The following is a 24,636-nucleotide window of genomic DNA, read 5'->3' as shown; positions in this document are numbered from 1 at the left end:
CCATCTCTTCTTTTGTATATACACAGCTAAAAAAACAATTTAGAAGCTCTGCCTTCTCTTGATCCCCAGTGACCAACACCCCGTTATCATAATTTTGGGGCCGTTCATGTCCTGACCATGGGTTTTTGCATTTATGTATTTAAAGAATTTTTTGGAGTTGTTCTTACTTTCTTTGGCCACCTGTATTTCATTGTGTATTTTAGCTGATTTTATTACACCCTTACATAATTTATTTAGTTCTTTTAAAGGCTACAGCTAACCCCTCAGATTTGTATTTCTTAAAGGCCCTCTTTTTGTCATTTATTGCCCTTTTTACACTATTTGCAAGCCATGTGGGGTTTAATTTTATTAGCTTGTACTTGAATGTATTTACCAATATATTTATCCAAAGTAGATTTAAAGCAATCCCATTTAGCATTAATGTCATTATGTGACAATAGTTGCTCTCATGTCCTGAAGTGTAGCACTCAACCCTTGGAAATTCGCCTTTATCTATATTATATATATATATATATATATATATATATATATATACACACACACATATACAATTTATATATGGAAAATGTTGTCAGGAATAATGATACTTATACATTACACAATTCCATCAGAGAGAATTCTGATTGGCTCCAAATTTATTCTGTAGCAGAACAGGGACCCCAAATATAATGTCAATATCATTAAGAACTATCTTCAGCGTAAAAAAAAAAGGGAGTCCAAGAAGTGAGGAAATGGCCTCCACAAAGCTCCTGATTTCAACATCAAATCTGTTTGAGGACAGAAGGATCTGAACAAGCCTACATCCATAGAAGATCTGTTGTTAGTTCTCAAAGGTGTTTAGAATAAACTCACCGCCAAATTCCTTTTAAAAAAACGTTATTCAAGTGTACCTAGAAGAACTGATGCTGTTTTGAAGACAAAGGGTGGTCACACCAAATATTGATTGGATTTAGATTTCACTTTGTATTTTAATGAAAATAAACTATTTAAAGACTTCTATTTTTCTTAATCTTACTCTGCAGCATTTTTCACACACCTGCCTAATATTTTTGTACAGTATTGTGTGTGTATATAACATAAACATATATATATATATATATACATATACAAAGATGATAGATAGATATATAGATAGATACACATACATACAGAGAAGGAGAGAGAAAAAAACAGTCGATGACATCACAATTGCTGGTGACTTGTTTAGAAAAGGCACCATATTTGGTCGATGACATCACAAAGGCTAATGGTGTGTTCAGAAAAGGCACCATATTTGGTCGATGACATCACAAAGGCTGATGGTGTGTTCAGAAAAGGCACCATATTTTGTCGATGACATCACAATCGCTGGTGACATCACAGTGGCTACCTAGGCAGCTGCACAGGTAAGAATCTTTGCATTCACTTGCTGCAGCCAGCGGAGACACTTGTGAGCGCCATCCCTTGCGGATTTTATCTTCAATACTTTTGCCTATGCCAAAAAATGAAGGCAAAAAGAAGAGAAAACATTTAGATGAAGGAGAGAAGAAGGAGGAAGAAAAGAATGGTGGTGATGATGTCCAGGAGAAGCCAGGTAAAGCTGAGAAACCAAGAAAGAACCGGTTCTTAGCACGCCTGCAGAAAACCTGGGCAAGGATTGCTGGGCATAGGAGGAGAAGAACTTCCATCCAAGAAAAGAGAAGTTTTGAAGAACTCCCAGGACCCAGCCAAATCATTATTGTGGACAGCACAGGTAGGAGGACATCGTGTACCTTCTTATATAATACAACGGTATGGTCATTATTATAGTACCCCATGTTACTGACAAAATGATCCCAATGCTATAGATACAAATTTATAGAAATAGTGAGGGAATTATCAAAAGTGGAGAAAAGTGGACGAGTTGTCTATAGCAACCAACCAGATTCCAGCTCTCATCTCTTACAACCATAAAATAATAATAAAAGCTATCTGACTGGTAGCTGCAAGCAACTTCTTCACTTTCCATCTGTACCACTTTCTAAAGAGCAATGGTGACATGTCATAGTGAATATAGTATGTATGATACCAATATATAAAGCAGCCTTCCAGGCTCTGATGTGACTACTTATCATCTATATATTTGTTTACAGTTGACATTCCACCAAAAGAGAAGGAAAAGATGGACCAAACGGAGGTAAATCAGATCATCATGGCTGATTACAAGGAGACAGAACTGGTGACAGACAATTTAGTGGAACAGGAAATGCTAGCAGAATACCATCAGATTCATGACCTGATCCACAACATGGAAGAACTCTACATCCAGTACTATGGTGGACAGGATAAAGAACAACAATATGAAGCTGAAATGCTAGCGGAATACCATCAGATTCATGACCTGATCCACAGGATGGAAGATCTGTACGTCCAGTACTATGGTGGACAGGATGGAGAAGAACTGCAAAATGAGGATGGAAATAACAAGAAAGATGGAGAGGAGGGACAGGAGAATGCACAGAGAGACAAGAAAAGCCAAAAAAGCCTGTTCTTAAACCGCCTACAGAAATCATGGGCGAGGATTGCTGGGTTTAAATGGAAGAGGACAAGTCCCATCAAAGAACAAAGTCCTTGTGAAATCCTAGGACCCAGTCACATCAGAGGTAGGAAATAATGAAACATCTGGATTTGGAAATGTTCATGGGAATAGTTCAGAACCTTTATAGGTTACACAGAGTTAGGGTGCATTCACACAATGCCTGAGGTATTATTTAGTGTATGTTCCAGGTAGCTCATGGCATATACGGGAATGAGATCCAGAGCAACTCTCTGAATAAAAAGAATTATAGCTTTTAGAGTACGTCTACGCGGCGATTTTTAGCAAGACAAGTGATGTGTGCCGGCTTGGTGCCCAAGATTTGCAGAGAGCAGGGCTACCATAGGAATGAATGGGGTTACAGTGTGACTCATATGTTTGCTACAACATGTGAATTTCAAAATTCGGTGCATGGTGGTCGCAACAAACGTGCGAGTCGTGCTGTGATCCCATTCATTCCTAGGGCAGCCCCGCTACACTGGGATCTTTGGGCTCAAGTCGGACTGGTGTCTGAAACGCCAGTCTTAGTAAATGACCCCATTTGTCTCTAATCATAGAAACACATAGGCCTCAGATTGGTATTTCGGTTTTTATTTAGGGTTTTATCCTGTGCAGAATATAATGTAGGTTTTAGGTTTCATGGATGATTATATATGAACATGTTTTGATGTGGGTTTTACTTGTATAAAATTCTACATAAATTATTTCTTTCTTTTCTGCAAACAGCCAAAGTGTCAACTAAAGGGAAGAAAAAGGAGGACGATAAAGGGGAAAATAAAAGCATGAAGGTCAGTGATAAGAGAAAAGATGATGGATCTGAAAAGTCAAGCAATAATAGCAGCTCTCTAGAACGGGAGAAACCTGAGGAGCTCAGCAGATCTACCAAAACATCTCAGAGCAGCAGTAGCCATCAACAGAAAACTGGCAACTGTCTGGAGGAACCTGACCAGTCTGGCAAGAAAACACCTGCCACAGTACCCCTTTCATTACAGTCCTTCACTTTCCATCAGAAACTGGGAGCAGGAAGCTTTGGTCAAGTCTACTTGGCAAGAGATGTCATCCGCCAGGAATGTGTTGCCATTAAAGTGGCGGATAAACAGGATTTTACGGAGCGTGGATACAGTTTGGTAGAACGCCATATCCTACAACTATCCCACCAGAGTCCTTATCTAATTCATGGCCTGGCCGCCTTCCACACCCGAAACTTTGTCTATTATGTAATGGAATTGGCCACCAGAGGGGACCTATTTGTTTTTATGAGAAAGATCTTTCCTCTTGATACTGCCACCATACGATTCATCTTGGCAGAAGTGGTCTGTGGCACAGAGTTCCTGCACAACAAAGACATTCTACACAGGGACCTAAAGCCACTAAACATCCTTCTGACAGTAGACGGCCATGTCAAAATAACAGACTTTGGCATGGCAGCAATGGGTGTGCATCAGGGTCCCTCAAAGAGGTGCATAGGTACACCAGGATTCGCAGCCCCAGAACTGGTGAACGGCCACTCACATGGACGAGGGGTAGATTATTTTCCAATTGGCGTGATTCTGTACAAACTCTACACAAGAAAGGCTCCTTTTCCTGGAAAACATCAAATAGAAATTGAGCATTCTGTCCTCAACTGTCCTCCAGTCTCCCGAGAGTCTCTGACTCCTGAAGTAAACAACCTCTTACAAGGGCTGCTGTGTAAAAATCAGTTCCAGCGGCTAGGAGTGAAGGGAGACATAAAAAAACCATCCATTTCTTGCAGACATCAGTTGGGAAGATGTAGAAGCCAGAAGAATGGCACCACCAGCGACCATGATGGCAGCTCCTATTGACCTTAATATGAACCAAACTCTGGACTATGCTGAATCGCCAAACAAAATAAGATCTAAACACCAGAAGATCTTCAATCAGTTTAGCTTTGTATGTCCGGAGTGGTCAAGACAATATCATCCTGTCATCATGCAGAACCAAACTTGGATGGCCAAACTATTTTCTAAGAGGCCATTCAGTAAGAAATAAAAGTAACTGGTCTGTGGACAAAGCTGGTGGATGACTAAGTCAAACCAGAAGAGCCTATGAAATCCATCAATATTCTCCATCTCTGAATTCCACAATCTACTGTACCTGTCACCATGAAGCAGCTCCTGTAGAAGGCAGCCCTGGCAGCAATAATACCAGTAGATGCTACCATACCAGGTGAGTATGGAGTGAAGAGAAGACATTCCCCTAAAGATTTCATGTCAACTGAGAAGGCAATTGTTATATCTCTCATAGATGGTCAATCGACATTAGAAACAAATTGACTCATGCTTTATCTCTTTTTTCATAGAGGATTCTGCTTATCACAATGTCTTCATTACGGCCTGTGACCTCCAGCTTACCACCATCATTTCTCATTAGATCTATTTTGCTGTCCACATAACACCGCGTAAACCACCCACCATTCCAATATGACAATGTAAGTATAACACCTTGTGAGATCCATAGTGTTATTATTGCTGTGTAACTATAGGGGGGTAACTATCAAGACACATGAAGGCTGCGCCAAAGATAAATGTGCAACTTTAGTAAGTGACTAGGGATTGTGTGATCATAGTCGTTTTGTCTTTTAGCCTAATATTTACTTCCATCCATTTAGTGGTTAAAAAGAATTAGGCCCAAGTCACACGACCATATTTTTGGTCCGCATCGGATCTAAATTTTGCAGATTGGATGCAGACTCATTCATTGCAATGGGTCTGAAAAATGTGGACAGCATCCGTATATTTATTTCACAATCCCACAAAAAATATAGAACAAGTCTTATTCTGGTCCATTTTTGCGGACAAGAATAGGCATTATTATAATGTATCTGCAAAAAAAACGATGCAACACGCATCCGTATTTTTTGAGGACCACAAAATACATACAGTCGTGAGAATGCACCCTGAGACTATTTATATCCAACCAAGCTATAACTATCCTTGGGTGACTAGTAGTGGTGATACTTGAGGAGCCCCACCAGGTCTACAGAATAAAGCCCCTATTAGACCCCACAATTATTGGTTTGTAGTCTTCACAGGATAATTAACTTGTATAATCGAGCAGCCAATCAACAAGCATTTGCTTGTTCATCGGTCGATGGGCATCTTTTATCAGAATATAAGACGGTCGATTATCGGCAGCACATCTCTCTGTGTAATCAGGGTTGTGCTGCTGATAATGAATAGCCGGTAGCAGTCGCTCCTCCAGCATCCTGTTTGCATTGTCCTGTGTAATCAGGACGGTGTAACCAAGCACCAATTGATATGTTCTCCTCCATCGGCGCTTGCACTGCCCGTACTAATTTCACAGGATCCAGCACAACCTTCCAAATACAACTGTCACGATGAGGCAGTGTAATAGGACATTTAATGTGAAGATCTAACTGTCCTTGTAAAGATTACATGATGTGGAAAGTGTTTATTCTATCAGATACTGACCCAGACATGTATATCTGTCTTCTTACAGCAAACACCGGACAAGACAACTCAACCGGACTTTCCCTTTAACCGGATTTGACAAACCTACCGAATGTCCACCACTGAACATCCACGTAGATTGGAGCACCAACAATCCAGGGTTTCATTCCGATCGCCATATTTGGGGTCAGGGAGGAATTTTTTCCCCTTATATGAGGACAACTAATATTCCTCAGGGGTTTTTCGCCTTCCTCTGGATCATCATAGCAAGTAATTAAAGGTTGAAATTGAAGGACTTCTTTCAGCCATACTTGCTATGTAACCATCTACAATGTGGTGGCAGAGACAGAAGGAACCTGCAAAGATAGAAAGCAGATCCTTCACCTACCGGACGTGACAGAAGGAAGCTGCTATAATATAAAGCAGCTCCTTCACCTACTGGACGTGACAGAAGGAAGCTGCTATAATATAAAGCAGCTCCTTCACCTACTGGATGTGACAGAAGGAAGCTGCTAAGATATAAAGCAGCTCCTTCACCTACTGGATGTGACAGAAGGAAGCTGCTAAGATATAAAGCAGCTCCTTCCCTTACCAGACATGATTGTAAGATCTTTCGTGAATTAATAAATATTAAAATCTATAGAGAGTTTGTCTTTATTATATCTATACACAACTACAATAAGTATGGTTTGACTTCACATTATGATGGGCTAAGATCAAGGCCAGATTGGGACAGAAATTCAGCCCTGGCATTTGAAAGCATACAGGCCCACCACAAAATGAGGGCTTCACAGAAACACATGTTGGGGTTGTCACCATCCCAGTAGGAGAGGGCATTCATGTGAATATTTCTTAGCTATTTGTGCATTTCTGGTTATTTTTCTAGTACGTGCTGATTGCAAGTTATATTCTTATACTATTTATTTGGCATCATATCCTTCTCATGTTCACACAGAACAATGGTCGGGGCAAGTCTTTATGCTTCCAAGATGGCTAGATAGGGGATAAACAGATAGATTGGGAATGGATCGATAGATGATAGATTGGGAATAATGGATGGATGGGGGATGGATAGATGAGATAAATAAAGGTACATAACCATAAGGTGTGCAGAGATTTTGGTTGCACCTGCACCTCCCATGTGAATTCTAAGTGGTATAATGCTTCCCCTATCGCTGCTAATCCCTGTTCTATACTTATATAAAGGCTCACTACATCAAATGAGACTAATTGGCCGCCCTCAGTTATGTCCACACATTTCATTTTAGATAAAAAGTCAGAAGTATCTCTAACAAATTAAGAAGCTTTGCTAGCAAATCCCTTGAGGACTTTGTCCAAAAAGGTAGCTGTCATGGTGCGGTTCACTGTGACAGTTGTGCTATGTAGGCTGGCTGCATGCTCTCTTGCATACTGGCTGCATTCTGAAACCTATGGATGCTGGTTGCTTGGGGCTGTGTGCTGGCTGCGGTGTTATATGTGAACTATTGCCCGTGTGTGTCTCCCCATATCCATATCACTGTGGTTCCTGTCACCGGTGCCATGCAGGCTGGCTGCATGCACTTTGTGTACTACTAGCTGTGAGTGTTCCCATGTATGCTGGTTCTCTGATGTGTGCTAGCTGCGGCCTTGAGTGTGATCTGCGTTTGAGTATGGATGCTGTGTGTGGTTTTGTCACTCCTTGTTGTTTAGGCTGGCTGCCTGTAACCGCGTACTGGCTACAATTTATCCTGTGTATGCTGGTTGTTGTTTGGGCGTGCTGGCTGCAGCATTCTGTGACTGTGTGAACTGAAACTTGTATAGTTTGTTCTATACTTCTTGTTACTCCTGGTGCTGGTGGGGTTAACATTCCCTGGTCTGTTCCTGGGCATGGTTTATCTGGTGCCCTCTTATGTAGCTATTTCTATCTGTGAGCTGTGGGGCTTGTGGTCTGTCTGTCTTGTGCCTTGCTGGGTGTTGCCCCTTGCTGCCAGGCAGTGCCTAACCGCTTTTGATCCTGTCTGTTCCATGTATAGGCTGGCAGTGCCCAACTGCCATCTGATCCTGTCTGTTCCATGTATAGCCTGGTAGTGCCCAATTGCTTCTCATCCTGTCTGTTCCATGTATAGCCGGGCAGTGCCTGTTTCTGATCCTATCTGTTTCATGTATAGCCTGGCTGTCCTTACTGCTTCTGTTTCTGGCCTGTGTTTTTTTTGTTTCAAAAATGATATTATTGTGTAAAACATAAATAAATAAAAAAGGTAAACATATTAAGTATCGCCACGTCCGTAAGAACCTGCTCTATAAAAATACCACATGATCTAACCTGTCAGATGAACGTTGTAAATAATAAAAAATAAAAATGGTGCCAAAATAGCTATTTTTTGGCAAATTTTCCATTTTAATCAATCTTTTCACGTAACAAAGCAAGGGTTAACAGCCAAACAAAACTCAATATTTATTGCTCTTATTCTTTAGTTTACAGAAATGCCCCATATGTGGTCATAAACTGCTGTATGGCCACACCGCAGGGCGCAGAAGGAAAGGAACGCCATATGGTTTTTGGAAGGCATTTTTTGATGGACTCGTTTTTTGACACCATGTCCCATTTGAAGCCCCCTCTGATGCACCCCTAGAGTAGAAACTCCAAAAGTGTAAAAAAAGAAAGGCCATCAAAATCTGCCATCCAGAAACCATTCCTTGTGCGCCCTGCCGTTTGGTCATACAGCAGTTTACGACCACATATGGGGTGTTTCTATAAACGACAGAATCAGGACAATAAATATTGAGTTTTGTTTGGCTTACAGGGAGTGCAGAATTATTAGGCAAGTTGTATTTTTAAGGATTAATTTTATTATTGAACAACAACCATGTTCTCAATGAACCCAAAAAACTCATTAATATCAAAGCTGAATATTTTTGGAAGTAGTTTTTAGTTTGTTTTTAGTTTTAGCTATTTTAGGGGGATATCTGTGTGTGCAGGTGACTATTACTGTGCATAATTATTAGGCAACTTAACAAAAAACAAATATATACCCATTTCAATTATTTATTCTTACCAGTGAAACCAATATAACATCTCAACATTCACAAATATACATTTCTGACATTCAAAAACAAAACAAAAACAAATCAGTGACCAATATAGCCACCTTTCTTTGCAAGGACACTCAAAAGCCTGCCATCCATGGATTCTGTCAGTGTTTTGATCTGTTCACCATCAACATTGCGTGCAGCAGCAACCACAGCCTCTCAGACACTGTTCAGAGAGGTGTACTGTTTTCCCTCCTTGTAAATCTCACATTTGATGATGGACCACAGGTTCTCAATGGGGTTCAGATCAGGTGAACAAGGAGGCCATGTCATTAGATTTTCTTCTTTTATACCCTTTCTTGCCAGCCACGCTGTGGAGTACTTGGACGCGTGTGATGGAGCATTGTCCTGCATGAAAATCATGTTTTTCTTGAAGGATGCAGACTTCTTCCTGTACCACTGCTTGAAGAAGGTGTCTTCCAGAAACTGGCAGTAGGACTGGGAGTTGAGCTTGACTCCATCCTCAACCCGAAAAGGCCCCACAAGCTCATCTTTGATGATACCAGCCCAAACCAGGACTCCACCTCCACCTTGCTGGCGTCTGAGTCGGACTGGAGCTCTCTGCCCTTTACCAATCCAGCCACAGGCCCATCCATCTGGCCCATCAAGACTCACTCTCATTTCATCAATCCATAAAACCCAGTCTTGACGTTTCAGCTTGTGTGTCTTGTTCAGTGGTGGTCGTCTTTCAGCCTTTCTTACCTTGGCCATGTCTCAGAGTATTGCACACCTTGTGCTTTTGGGCACTCCAGTGATGTTGCAGCTCTGAAATATGGCCAAACTGGTGGCAAGTGGCATCTTGGCAGCTGCACGCTTGACTTTTCTCAGTTCATGGGCAGTTATTTTGCGCCTTGGTTTTTCCACACGCTTCTTGCGACCCTGTTGACTATTTTGAATGAAACGCTTGATTGTTCGATGATCACGCTTCAGAAGCTTTGCAATTTTAAGAGTGCTGCATCCCTCTGCAAGATATCTCACTATTTTTGACTTTTCTGAGCCTGTCAAGTCCTTCTTTTGACCCATTTTGCCAAAGGAAAGGAAGTTGCCTAATAATTATGCACACCAAATATAGGGTGTTGATGTCATTAGACCACACCCCTTCTCATTACAGAGATCCACATCACCTAATATGCTTAATTGGTAGTAGGCTTTCAAGCCTATACAGCTTGGAGTAAGACAACATGCATAAAGAGGATGATGTGGTCAAAATACTCATTTGCCTAATAATTCTGCACGCAGTGTATAACCCTTGCTTTGTTACTGGAAAAAATGGATTAAAATGGAAAATTTGCAAAAAAATTTAAATTCTGAAATTTTATATTCATTTGCCAATAACTCTTGTGGAACACTTAAAGGGTAAACAAAGTTTGTAAAATCAGTTTTGAATACCTTGAGGGGTGTAGTTTCCCAAATGGGGTCATTTTTGGGTGGTTTCAATTATGTAAGCCTCACAAAGTGACTTCAGACCTGAACTTGTCCTTAAAAAGTGGGTTTTGGAAAATTTCAGAAAAATTTCAAAATTTGCTTCTAAACTTCTAAGCCTTGTAACGTCAGCCAGGTTTTTTAATTGAAATTTTTGGACTCCATTTTACCAGTGTCATGAAGTACAATATGTGATGAAAAAACAATCTCAGAATGGCCTGGATAAGTAAAAGCGTTTTAAAGTTATTCACACATAAAGTGACACTGGTCAGATTTGCAACAAATGGCCTGGTCCATAAGGGTTTAAGGAGCATATCTACAGTCAGCCAGGTAAATATGTTATTTGAGGTATTTACACCAGTGGCGCCACCCTCATGAGATGCCATCTCTTCTTTTGTATATACACAGCTAAAAAAAACATTTAGGAGCTCTGCCTTTTCTTGATCCCCATTGACCAACACTCCGTTATCATAATTTTGGGGCCGTTCATGTCCTGACCTTGGGTTTTTGCATTTATGTATTTAAAGAATTTTTTGGGGTTGTTCTTACTTTCTTTGGCCACCTGTATTTCATTGTGTATTTTAGCTGATTTTATTACACCCTTACATAATTTATTTAGTTCTTTTAAAGGCTACAGCTAACCACTCAGATTTGAATTTCTTAAAGGCCCTCTTTTTGTCATTTATTGCCCTTTTTACACTATTTGCAAGCCATGTGGGGTTTAATTTTATTAGCTTGTACTTGAATGTATTTACCAATATATTTATCCAAAGTAGATTTAAAGCAATCCCATTTAGCATTAATGTCATTATGTGACAATAGTTGCTCTCATGTCCTGAAGTGTAGCACTCAACCCTTGGAAATTCGACCTTTATCTATATTACATATATATAAATATTGATTGGATTTAGATTTCACTTCATATTTTACTGAAAATAAACTATTTAAACACTTCTATTTTTCTTAATCTTATTCTGCAGCATTTTTCACACACCTGCCTAATATTTTTGTACAGTATTGTGTGTGTATATAACATAAACATATATATATATATATATACATATACAAAGATGATAGATAGATAGATAGATAGATAGACATACATACAGAGAAGGAGAGAGAAAAAAAACAGTCAATGACATCATAATTGCTGGTGACTTGTTTAGAAAAGGCACCATATTTCCTCGATTACATCACAAAGGCTGATGGTGTGTTCAGAAAAGGCCCCATATTTGGTCGATGACAGAACATGCGTCAACGGGTGCTATATAGCACCCAATGGCACGTTCCGGCAAGTCAATCAATGTAATGCCAGTAGCCAACATGGTGACTGTCATTACAGTGAGGGCAGTACCTACCTGCATGTTTATTGGAGGAGACTCGAGCATGGCGCTCGAGCACATGCTGTACTCGGCCGAGTACCGCCATGTGCCGAGCATCGAGATGCTCTAGCTGATCAGGTGTTTGGCCGAGCATGCTCGATCATCACTATTTTTCACCCTCCTCGACCCCCCACTACAAAGAGAACGTCTCATCTCTCATTCCTGTGGTGGAGAGGACTAGCAAAATAGTGCAATACCAGAAGGTCCTTGTGGAAAAATTGCTCCAAAAATTTCCAGCTGACATTGCTGGCAGCAGAGTACGTAGTTCCTTGGGCAACAGAGGAGGTGAAACGAGGGGAACACACAGCAGTTCCAACAAGGCAAGGCAACACTCTCATTACACCCTGCCAGAAACCTCACCCTGATGCGCAGCCTAGTGTCACAAGGAGAGAAAGTTTTGGAAGATGGTGAAAGAGTACTTAGCAGACCGTGTCAGTGTCATCAATGATCCCTCTGTGCCTTACAACTATTGGGTGTCCAAGCTGGACATGTGGCACGAACTGGCGCTTTACACCTTGGAGGTGCTGGCCTGCCCTGCCGCCAGTGTTTTGTCAGAGCGGGTATTTAGTGCTGCTGGGGGCATAATAACTGATAAGCGCATCCGACTGTCAACTGAAAATGCTGACAGGTTGACTCTTATCAAAATGCCTGGATTGCCCCTTACTTCTCTACTCCACCAGAGGAAAGCGGTACATTGTTCATTTTAGGACATGGTCAGATATCATTGTCAAGTATCAAAATAATGCCAGTGTGACACCTGACCCTGAAAGTGAGAATGAGTTATATGAAGAAAATCCTTTAGTTTGTTGTGTTAAGCTATAGCTCAGTGGTTTAGATGCTTTTCTTGTATGCAGTGTTCTTGAGTTCAAAACCTCTCTCAGGCATTTAAAAAAAAATTGATTTTATTGAGCCCTAGAAAAGAGACAAATTCAAGTGACGTGTGACCCCGATGTCTGACTTTTCTCTTCTAAATAATCAGCGTTGTATAGACTTATAGCTTCATTGTACTTTTAATATGCTCCATCACATAGATAAAGAAAGTTCTTCAGTTTGCTGTCTGAAGCTATAGCTCAGTGGTTTAGATGCTTGCTTTTAAGGCTGCAGCTAACGATTATTTGAATAATCGATTAGTTGTCGATAATTTCATTGATTAATCGGGAAAAAACACCAAAATTACAAAAAAAAGGGGTTTATATGATTTTATATGAAATTATGTTCAAAGGCCATATTAAAACAAATTGTTATGGATGCTGTTATGGAGGATCTGTAGATGGCACTGTTATGGGGGATCTGTGGATGACACTGTTACGGGGGGATCTGTGGATGGCACTGTTATGGGGGATCTGTGGATGACACTGTTACGGGGGGATCTGTGGATGGCACTGTTATGGGGATCTGTGGATGGCACTGTTATGGGGGATCTGTGGATGACACTGTTATAGGGGATTTGTGGATGGCATTGTTATGGGGGGGATCTGTGGATGGCACTGTTATGGGAGGGATCTGTGGATGGCACTGTTATGGAGGGGATCTGTGGAGGGCACTGTTATGGGGAGGGGGATCTGTGGATGGCACTGTTATGGGGAGGGGGATCTGTGGATGGCACTGTTATGGGGAGGGGGACCTGTGGATGACCATGCTATGGGGGGATCTATGGATGACACTATATAGCATCTCAGTGTCATCCACAGATCCCCCTTCCCATAAGAGTGCACAGATCCCCCTTCCCATAACAGTGCCATCCACAGATCCCCCTCCTCATAACAGCCCCGACCCTGCCGCTCACAGCAGTATTCCTTAACCGGCAGTAACTTTTACTTTAAATCACTGCATCTTTATTACCTTACAATGAAGCTCCAGTAACAGGCAGAGTGGGTGGCGGCGTAATGTCACTTACTCACATGACGTGCCTGCTCCGCCAACTTTATGAATGAAGCAGGAGGAGCATGTGCGTCACGTGAGTGAGTTACGTTACGCAGCCGCCCACTCTGCCTGTTACTGGAGCTTCATTGTAAGGTAATAAAGATGCAGTGATTTAAAGTTCAAGGACCCACAGGTATAGCGCCTGACCGCCCGCATAGCAACGAATCGTCCGATTATTCGATAACGGGATACGTTAAAAACTAATACTGTTATTGAATATTATCGATAACGTCAATTAATGGTTGCAGCCCTACTTGCTTTACATGAAGTGTTCTTGGGTTCAAAACCCCTATCAGTCTTTAAAGAAAATTTACATTTTATTGAGCCCTAGAAAAGAGACTTTTAGGTTTACTGTGTATTTGTCTTTTGAATCACATACCGTATTTTTCGCCCTATAAGACGGACCGGCCCATAAGACGCACCTAGGTTTTTGGGGAGGAAAATAAGAAAAAATATATTTTTAACCAAAAGGTGTGCTTTTGGTGGGTTTGGAACTAATGGTGGTCTTTGGATGGCACTATTACTGGGGATCTGTGGATGGCACTGTTATGGGGGGATCTGTGAAGGACACTGTTATGGGGGGATCTGGGGATGGCACTGTTATGGGGGATCTGTGGATGACGCACTGTTATGGGGGATCTGTGGATGACGCACTGTTATGGGGGATCTGTGGATGACGCACTGTTATGAGGATCTGTGGATGACGCACTGTTATGGGGGATCTGTGGATGATGCACTGTTATGGGGGGATCTGTGACGGACACTGTTACGGGGGGGGGGATCTGTGGCTAACACTGTTACAGGGGGGATCTGTGGCTAACACTGTTACAGGGGGGATCTGTGGCTAACACTGTTAAAGGGGGGATCTGTGGCTAACACTGTTACAGGGGGGGATCTGTGGCTAACACTGTTACAGGGGGGATCTGTGGCTAACACTGCTACAGGGGGATCTGTGGCTAACACTGTTACAGGGGGGATCTGTGGCTAACAGTGTTACAGGGGGGATCTGTGGCTAACAGTGTTACAGGGGGGATCTGTGGCTAACACTGTTACAGGGGGATCTGTGGCTGACACTGTTACAGGGGGGATCTGTGGCTGACACTGTTACAGGGGGATCTGTGGCTGACACTGTTACAGGGGGGATCTGTGGCTGACACTGTTATGGGGGGATCTGTGGCTGGCACTGTTACAGGGGGGGATCTGTGGCTGGCACTGTTACAGGGGGGATCTGTGGCTGGCACTGTTATAGGGGGGGATCTGTGGATGGCACTGTTACAGGGGGGATCTGTGGATGGCACTGTTACAGGGGGGATCTGTGGATGGCACTGTTACAGGGGGGATCTGTGGATGGCACTGTTACAGGGGGGATCTGTGGATGGCACTGTTACAGGGGGGATCTGTGGATGGCACTGTTACAGGGGGGATCTGTGGATGGCACTGTTACAGGGGGGATCTGTGGATGGCACTGTTACAGGGGGGATATGTGAATGGCACTGTTACAGGGGGGATCTGTGGATGGCACTGTTACAGGGGGGATCTGTGGATGGCACTGTTACAGGGGGGATCTGTGGATGGCACTGTTACAGGGGAATCTGTGGATGGCACTGTTACAGGGGGGGATCTGTGGATGGCACTGTTACAGGTGGGGATCTGTGGATGGCACTGTTACAGGGGGGATCTGTGAGTGGCACTGTTATATATGTGCTATCCACAGACCCTCCACCCCATAACAGTGCCATCCACAGACCCCCCAGCCCATAACAGTGCCATCCACAGACCCCCCACCCCTTAACTGTGCCATCCACAGATGTTCCCCATAAAACTGTCATCCACAGATCCCCCCCGCCGCTCCAGTGCTGCAGTATACAAATATAAAATGTCTCATTCAATTAAAAGTGATTAAACATGCCCCCTCACTCCTAATATTACCGTACATCCTAACAGCTTCTGTACAATGCAGGCAGGCAGGCCGGACGGCGCGTCACTCACTGACGTCACTTGCCTGCGCCGCCTGATTCATTCATAAAGTAGGCGGCGCAGGCATGTGACATCAGGGAGTTACGCTGCCGCCCACCTGGCCTGCCTGCATTCTACAGAAGCTGTTAGGGTGTACGGTAATATTAAAAGTGGGGGGGGCATGTTTAATCACTTTTAATCGAATGAGACATTTTATATCTGTATAGTGCAGCACTGGAGCGGCGGGGCCAGACTACAGTCACTGCACCGCCCCGCCGCAATTGCCGGCCCCCAGCTCCTCCTCCCAGTCCCTCCCCGCTCGCATATAAATCACAGCCTGCGATGTAAAAATGTCAGCATTCGCCCCATAAGACACAGGGGCATTTTACCCCCATTTTGGGGGTAAACCAAACCATAACCCTAGCTCTCCTAGCGAATACAAGCAGGAGGAAGTGTGGGCCTGTTCTGGAGTAGCTGATGAGGAGACTTGCCAGATTCATCTGCAAACCAACTTATCTTACTGTAAGTCTGCTCTACCTCCGCTTCTTCTTACATGGCTTATACATTGATTCACATCTCTCAAGTGTGTATGCAGTTCCATATTAGCAAGAATCACTATTTTTCTGGTAGTTTTGAAAACTGTCTAGTCATGCTGTTTTTACTGTATATCTTCCTCTAATTTGTTGTGCAGTTGCAATAATAGGCATTTTAGGCATCATATAAGCTACTTTTTTACCAGTTAGGAGGTACAGCTTGCCTACCTAATGTCCCTCTTTTCGACCAATGTCCCTCTATCACTTTTGCAAGAAAACAAAACACGTCCCACGGAGCGAATTACCGTCAGCCAATCACCAGGGTCAAGAAGGAATCTTTTATTGCAGCAATACAATGAGTTTCGGGGAATCACTCCCCTTCATCAGGTACAAGGAAGCTGCACAAGTGTAACAGCACAAAGCTACACACATTTATACATACAAACATACCGCCATTCCTGTAACTAGGTAACGGTCCTCACGTGACTAGGATCCGCTCATGTGATGCAGGTCCTGAACCCTTAATAGGATCACATCATCAATCTGCGTGACCAGGACCTTTGTGATGCGCTTTGTGATGCGCTTCTAATTGCATATTCCTTAAGGTCAGCCCTATATGGGCGTAGCCATTTGAGATCCCTTTAAACGGACTGTTATCAGTGCGTTTTTCTGCTTCACATAGTAGAGATGTGGTTGGAATGTGCACATTGGCGGTCTATTATGAGAACCTGCCAATATGCACATTATATGTGTCATTGTTCATTTGGACAATATCCAAAACCCCTCCCTTCTGACCTTGTGACCTCCTTAAGGCGGTATGTTTGTATGTATAAATGTGTGTAGCTTTGTGCTGTTACACTTGTGCAGCTTCCTTGTACCTGATGAAGGGGAGTGATTCTCCGAAACGCGTTGTATTGCTGCAATAAAAGATTCCTTCTTGACCCTGGTGATTGGCTGACGGTAATTCGCGCCGTGGGACGTGTTTTGTTTTCTTGCACTATTATCTTCTTGGGGGCTCCAGGCTTCTCCTTTTGAAGATCCCTTGTGGTCCCGAGGCTGCAGACCGCCACATCCAGACGTCCAGGCTTGTTTGAAAATACCTACAATAGTGTTGTGCCTATATTCGCACAACCACACAAGGTGAGCCTTGCCAATTATTTTTGTTCACCATTATATACCCACAGAATTACCCTATGGTGCGCCCATCTGTTTCCTTACAGATTTAAAACCAGCCTGCTACATTACCTCTATCACTTTTTCGCAACGTAAAAAAGTTGTCCGTTCACCTGGCGGGGTGGATCATGTGGATCTTTTTTAAACTTTATTTTTTGTCCCACTCTTGGGGTCTGATCCCCTGTACAATGCATTACAATACTTCTATATTGTAATGCATTGGCTGTAAGTGTATTACCAGTGTAATACACTTACAGCTTCCTGCCTGTGAGATCCAGGGGGCTGGATCTCACAGGCTCACAGGGATGGCAGCCACGATGCCTTCTAAATAAACAACTTTTAGCAAATGAGGCAGTGGAATAAAATGGCCCAAGGGTCATTGAAAAGGGTTGAGGCAGAAACCAGAAACCTGTGTGGGTGGCCTGGTTTGATCCTTGCAATGGGCCCTTACTTCTCTATAGGGGTCCTTACTTCTTCTACACCTCTGCACAGGGCAATGAGGTAATGACAAATGATATTCTTCCCTAGAGGGAATGCTTCTAGAACAATCTTAGTACTACCCCATAAAATAAAAGTAAATCTCTAAACACAATAGATCCAAACATCATATAGTATCTGATACATCAGGGCACAATTTTGTTTTTATATTGCATTTATGCAGAATCCATCTTTATTTGTTCAGATCAAAAAAAGGCATATGGAGGTACAGTAGGTGCCTCATGCACTTTTATAAAAGCCCTAGCACAGATCCAGTCCAAACAGGGCTATGATACAACCATGTGAATGAGCTCTAATGGTACATTGATTGTACATCAAGTTCACAGATCATTGGAATTTATCCATATATTTGGTTCAAAACCGGTGTACATGGTATGTATTCATTTTCCTGCACGCATTTCAGGCATCACGTTAAACACAGGGGATGTCACATATGTTTTGGCTATTGCAGTGTGTGCAGGTATTAACGTCTTTACTGCAGGATCCTGCAGTATGATGACAGAAGGCTTTCCACATTCTCCCATGGCACCTCCAGTACTGCAAACTCGCACAATAAGGTCTGTAATGTAACAGGAATACATTAGCTATATGGCTAAGCTTTTACCTCATCTTTAAACAATTCTCAAGTTGTACATTATTCCTGAAGGACCCTTTACCATGTTTAATCTAAAACAGAATTCATTCTGAAGAATAGTACAAATGGAAAATGTCAGGGGTGTTTCTTCTTGTACCCCGCCATACGCCATACAGGTATGGCATACAGTACCTCCCCCCAGGGGCATAGCTAAAGGCTCATGGGCCCTGGTTCAAGAGTTCAGCTTGGGCCCCCTTCCATCAGTGCTTTGTGGCCAGGGTTAGGGAAGCACATAGCATTCATGCTGCCTGGGGAAAAAATTAATATGGCACCCTCCCCCACCATGCCAAATTCTTTACCTAACCCCTTCCCTCCAGCCAGAGGTGTAACTTGACCAGTATGCACTTTCTATAATACCAGTGTCTTCTTAAGACGCACAAGGGTCTTTGGGCCCCCTCAGGCTCCTGGGCCCGGTAGTGACTGCTACCTCTGCAAGCCCTACCGCTAAGCCCTTGCCTCCCCTAGCATCAGTCTACAATACTATAATCTGTGATTTTTATACTCTCAATGCACTTTTGACAAGGGAAGGAGGGCATAAATACAATTAAATGTGTTTATTGCTGGTACCAAAAGACCCAGGACACAGAACACAAGACTAGAGATGGGCGAAATTTTGGAAAATTCGATTCAGCTGCTTTGCCAAATTTTAGAAAACAAATTTGCTTTGTGATGAATTACTTCTTCACGAAGAGCATTTTTTGTAAGTAGTGAGTGCAATGATAGGGAGCTGCAATAGCGCCACTTCCCATCATTGTACACCTCAGATTCCGCATTCATACACGATCGTGGCATCTGAGAGTAAAAACTGTGTAAAATTAACAGAATATTTTTTTATCATACTTACCGCCTCCATTTGCTCCCGATGGGCCAGCCACCACCAACTTGCTTCAATCAAGATGGCGGAGACCAGCCCATCTCAAGCAAATGGAGGAGGTAAGTATGATTTTTTTGTTGTTGTTTTTTTTACACTATTTCAGGTTAAATTGATTCGCTACCACAAAGCACAAGGAAATTCGGCTTTGTGGTTAATCAAATTTATCCTGAAATTCGGATCGAATTCCACTTCACAAGACCCATGGCACATGTGCCGGGTACTAAGTGCTAGCAATGCCACTGCTGTAGACTCAGTAATTATTTTGCTGAGGGGGTCCTTCAACTTATCATCGTTGATTGAATATATGTTATTATGCCCCAATTTATGTGGGAAGCACATCAGGTTTTAACTGTACACCGATGGACCATGGCCTCTAAACTTATCTAAAACAATCTTAGTACTACCCCATAAAATAAAAGTAAAACTCTAAACAAAATTAAAACTTTAAGATTAATCATCAACAGTACTGACCTTGGCCAATTTTGAGTCTCGAATGATGTCACAGGAACTCTTCTCACCTGTTGAGGCTCTCTTGCAATCTGTCCTACCAATTTCTACATTTAAAACATAGATTATACCAGCAACGACCTGCAAAATTATAAATTACAGGTTTTAAAAGTTTAAATAAAAATGAGCAGAATAAAACTGAAATGTGTTCAGATCGGATGACCATTACACAAACCTCTAAACCTTATGCTCTCTATCTGCGTTCTAAAATATATTGGGGGGAACGCATTTCAGTGCGAGATTTGAAATGTCAGTTACGGTAGTTCCACAGATCGAGGGGCAGTTTAGGGGCACAATATTAATGAAAAGGTATCCTCTTCAGGGAGACTACCCTACAATTGTACCAGGGACAGTAGAAGGAGCTTAATAGGGAATTACTAGGATTTTTTTTTTTAAACCACCCTGTTATGGTAAGCATATTTAATTTTCTTATATTCTTTTTTATTAGTTTTATTATTATTCTTGTATTGATATACTTCATAATGTATATTCATTAAGTGCTGCTATTAACGCAGAGTGAGTGTGAGATTGTGATACTTGTCCCTTGATACTTTTACTGTTAATGTTAGATACTCCTATACGGGTTGTGTGATCTGTGATCAGTAATCACTTGGTTTGATAGGGTCTAGGGTTTTAAATATCCAGTTTGAGTAGTGAGTTGGAAAGCTACATGTTTGCGGAAACAAACAGTTGAAATGTCTTTTCTAATTTCATCCAAACCCTTTAAAGTGGTTGTCCTATACGGGACATTTATGGTATATCTATAGGCTATGCCATAAATGTCAGATAGGTACAGGTCCCACCTCTGGTATTCCTTTAAGTAAATGGAGATCACGCACTGCAGGCGCAACATACTCTCCATTCACTGCTATGGGACTTCTGAAAATAACCAAATGAGCGCTTAGCTATTCTTCAAAGTGCCATAGCGGTGAACAGAGGGTAGTCAACTGGTTACAAATGTGTGACTTGCTCTCAATTCACTTTGGGACACCTTTCTGGAGAAAGGAGCTGGTCCCAGAAGTGGACTGCACTTTTATGGCATATCTAATTGGTATACCATAAATGTGCCAGATGGGAATACCCCTTTAAATAGTAACCACAAATGTATTCTTTGGGTTCTTGTACATAACTTTATTAGAGATCCATCTGCTTTGGTTCTATAATACACAGGTGCCCATAGAAATCTGTTATCGCTGTGTGCTTCTAACTTTACACTCGTCTTCTGATAGAGAATCCTTAAGAAAAGCAATTGTGAAAATCAATGTTATATCCCATGCTATATTAGGGTCCCTTCACATGCGGCAGATTCTGGCGCAACATGTTTAGTAAGTGCCCCCCGTATATTTCTGTAAGCCTTAATCAAATGAATGGAACTGATTTTCTGTCACTGAAATTTCTGCAACAAAATCTTTCACATGCGGTAACCTCATGGAAGTATTTTTCCCTAGAAGCATGGCTTCTTGGAGAGAATGCATTACCTCAAGAAGCACAGAAATTGTGTAGGATCTTTCTGTGCCACCATACAGACTTGATGTGGATTGACGTGTTTGATGAACTTTTTTACTAAGGCTTCAAGCACACGACCACAAAGTGTTTTGCGGTCTGCAAATTGCGTGTCCGCTAAACACGGGTGCCGCCAGTGTGCGTTCCGCAATTTGCACAATGGAATGCGCCGCCCATTATAGTAATGCCTATTCTGGTCAAAACGGACAATAATAGGACATGTTCTATTTTTATGCGGGGCCACGGAACGGAGCACTCCGTGTGCTGTCCGCATCTTTTGCGGCACCATTGAAGTGAATGGGTCCGCATCCCAGCTGCAAAAAATGAGGCTCGGATGCGGACCAAAACAACGGTCGTGTGCATGAGCCCTTGGGTTATTGCTTTGTAGAGACTGCAGTCAGCCCAGGAGCAAGTGGAGGATGGAAGCGGTAGAAATGCTGGCAATGGTAGCTATACACATGGATCACAGCGGCAACCCTCATACTGATACTTCCAAGGGCTGTGCAGTGATAGGTAGGGGCACCCTCCGGCCTAGTGTTTATTGGGGTGTTCTTGTTGTTAAGTGTTGTGGCAAGGGTGTGAGGTAGGAGTGTTGATAATCTGACCGGCAGATTACTAAAGTGATCGATAGTAGCCATAATACATCCAACAGTATGACGACGGCTAATAGTACGAATCTTTCCCAATACCAGTGCAATGATAGGGGTTGTGGTACATTTGCTCTCTGTCTCCCTCTGTAGAACCTAAGGCTGACGATAAGGCTCTTAGTAGATATTTCTGTAATTCCTGGGATGATCGATACAGAATTAAGATACGGCTGGCCAGCCATCTCAAAGTGTGAAAGCGTGTGCTAGCAATATTTCCTCTCACTGCAAGAAGGTCTTTCTGCAATAGACTAGTAGGATGCCTTGCTGACTGATTTCAGCACATGGCCTTGTAGATTCTGGACCTTCTCTTTCTGGAGCACTTTAATGCAGCAGTTGTTCTTTAGCTGTAGAAACTTCAGAGGTGATGATTTTCTGCGCTCAGGAATAAGCACATGTAGGTTATCTGTCTTCTTCAGCTAGCACAGAACAACACTCTCTCTCTCTCTAAGCAAAGAACAGACTCAGGTCCATCTCCTGGCAATCTAAGGGGGTTGTGTCAAGGTGTTAAACCTGCCTTATCTAGACAATACTATTGAGTATACAAACACAGTAAATCAGCGTATTCCACTTAAGAATAAGTTTACCTTTTTGCAGATACCCTATACAGGGGTACTGCATCATGAATGCTCTTAGGAAATTATCTTGACCTTAAAAGTAGGTAATAATTTAAATTATGCAGTAACAGATAGGAAGAAAAGCAAAGTATTTATAGTTGTCATTTACCTGAGTTTCAGCAGACAAAATCTTCACTAGCTTGTAATCATACACCTCATTGGGTAGTTGATTGTACTCACTGACTGCAAAGGTAGCTGCCTTTACAACATCTGGGTCAATGGGATCCTGCCACTGAAGGCCTCCAGGACCAATGTCCGCATACACATATACAGACAAGAGGGACAGAGCCACTAAAGCTCTGGAACACAACCCTGCTGACATCATGCTTCCTGTGGAAGAGAATGAGGAAAAGAGAATGAGGCCGAGGACCAGCTGAGGGTAGTTTTTATAGTCATGAGTAGAAAGGCATGGGCACAGGTAATGTTTAAACGTTGATAAGACTAATGCATTTCCACTTATATGTCATCTATTAATGATCATTAAATAAATGCCAGGCTTTTATACAGTTTATAATTCTGTACAGCTGGCAACAAGTTAAAGGGCAAATCTTAAGTCACACCACAGTTTTTCATAGAAACAAAGTTCTTATTATCTTATACGTCAAGTATGAACGTAGCCTAATGAGCAAATACAGGGAAAAGTCACAAGGTCACATTGCTCTATATAAAAGTCACATTGCTCTATTTAAGCATTCAGTAAAGAATACAACCCAATTAAGCCTTTCCCTTCTTCATAGTAACCCAATAAAATGGGTTAGCTGGGACTTAGAGATTGTTGGCCTGTCCTCAGGATAGTTACATAGTTGATACGGTTGAAAAAAGACATAAGTCCATCAAGTTCAACCAAGGTCATCAATATCAGATCGTTGGGGGTCCCACGCTCTGCACCCACTGTGATCAGCTGTTTTGGTCAGCCTCTGGTGCCGGAAACTAAACAGTGGGCGGAAGCGGAAGGTTCCGTCCACTGTGTAGTGGCTGTACCGGGGTACTGCAGCTCAGCTACCATTCAAGCAGTTGCCTGAAGCAGCTCATTGGTGGGCGTGCGAGGTTTTGAAACCTCACCGAGCTGATATTGATGACATATCCTGAGGAAAGGCCAATAATATCTAAGTACTGGAAAACCCCATTTATATGTATAGGCGACAGGACCACATGAACGACCAAAGTGTCACCGAAAAATAATTTAAAAAAAACATAGTACAGTCGTGGCCAAAAGTTTTGAGAATGACAAAAATATTAGTTTTCACAAAGTTTGCTGCTAAACTGCTTTTAGATCTTTGTTTCAGTTGTTTCTGTGATGTAGTGAAATAGAATTACATGCACTTCATACGTTTCAAAGGCTTTTATCGACAATTACATGACATTTATGCAGAGTCAGTATTTGCAGTGTTGGCCCTTCTTTTTCAGGACCTCTGCAATTCGACTGGGCATGCTCTCAATCAACTTCTGGGCCAATTCCTGACTGATAGCAACCCATTCTTTCATAATCACTTCTTGGAGTTTGTCAGAATTAGTGGGTTTTTGTTTGTTCACCCGCCTCTTGAGGATTGACCACAAGTTCTCAATGGGATTAAGATCTGGGGAGTTTCCAGGCCATGGACCCAAAATGTCAACGTTTTGGTCCCCGAGCCACTTAGTTATCACTTTTGCCTTATGGCACGGTGCTCCATCGTGCTGGAAAATGCATTGTTCTTCACCAAACTGTTGTTGGATTGTTGGAAGAAGTTGCTGTTGGAAGGTGTTTTGGTACCATTCTTTATTCATGGCTGTGTTTTTGGGCAAAATTGTGAGTAAGCCCACTCCCTTGGATGAGCAGCAACCCCACACATGAATGGTCTCAGGATGCTTTACTGTTGGCATGACACAGGACTGATGGTAGCGCTCACCTTTTCTTCTCCGGACAAGCCTTTTTCCAG

At 42.4% G+C, this 24,636-nt stretch overlaps 2 protein-coding genes across 2 annotated transcripts; one reads left to right on the top strand and one right to left on the bottom strand.

The window, feature by feature from the left end:
* Positions 1–1,473: 1,473 nt before the first annotated feature.
* LOC120999289 (protein kinase C delta type-like) lies at positions 1,474–4,377 on the top strand. Its single transcript, XM_040430161.1, has 3 exons — positions 1,474–1,732; positions 2,112–2,621; positions 3,281–4,377. The coding sequence occupies exons 1-3, from the start codon at positions 1,474–1,476 to the stop codon at positions 4,375–4,377; spliced, it is 1,866 nt and encodes a 621-aa protein (XP_040286095.1).
* A 14,014-nt stretch (positions 4,378–18,391) lies between these two features.
* LOC120997357 (cystatin-like) lies at positions 18,392–23,077 on the bottom strand. Its single transcript, XM_040427404.1, has 3 exons — positions 22,830–23,077; positions 19,921–20,037; positions 18,392–18,500 (listed from the first exon to the last, which is right to left on the bottom strand). The coding sequence occupies exons 1-3, from the start codon at positions 23,043–23,045 to the stop codon at positions 18,414–18,416; spliced, it is 420 nt and encodes a 139-aa protein (XP_040283338.1). The 5' UTR covers positions 23,046–23,077; the 3' UTR covers positions 18,392–18,413.
* Between the last annotated feature and the right edge of the window lie 1,559 nt (positions 23,078–24,636).

Source organism: Bufo bufo, chromosome 4, assembly GCF_905171765.1.
Source record: "Bufo bufo chromosome 4, aBufBuf1.1, whole genome shotgun sequence".
NCBI classification, from domain to species: domain Eukaryota; kingdom Metazoa; phylum Chordata; class Amphibia; order Anura; family Bufonidae; genus Bufo; species Bufo bufo.
Note: the sequence above shows the minus strand (reverse complement) of the source record. Positions and strands in the feature narration are given on the sequence as shown.

Excerpts from the sequence above, each read along its gene's own strand:
- LOC120999289 (XM_040430161.1), top strand. The coding sequence starts at position 1,474 with ATGCCAAAAAATGAAGGCAAAAAGAAGAGAAAACATTTAGATGAAGGA. Across the intron at positions 1,733-2,111 it reads CATTATTGTGGACAGCACAG|TTGACATTCCACCAAAAGAG; the intron begins GTAGGAGGACAT and ends ATTTGTTTACAG. Across the intron at positions 2,622-3,280 it reads AGGACCCAGTCACATCAGAG|CCAAAGTGTCAACTAAAGGG; the intron begins GTAGGAAATAAT and ends TTCTGCAAACAG.
- LOC120997357 (XM_040427404.1), bottom strand. The coding sequence starts at position 23,045 with ATGATGTCAGCAGGGTTGTGTTCCAGAGCTTTAGTGGCTCTGTCCCTC. Across the intron at positions 20,038-22,829 it reads TTTTGTCTGCTGAAACTCAG|GTCGTTGCTGGTATAATCTA; the intron begins GTAAATGACAAC and ends ATAATTTTGCAG. Across the intron at positions 18,501-19,920 it reads GAGACTCAAAATTGGCCAAG|ACCTTATTGTGCGAGTTTGC; the intron begins GTCAGTACTGTT and ends GTTACATTACAG.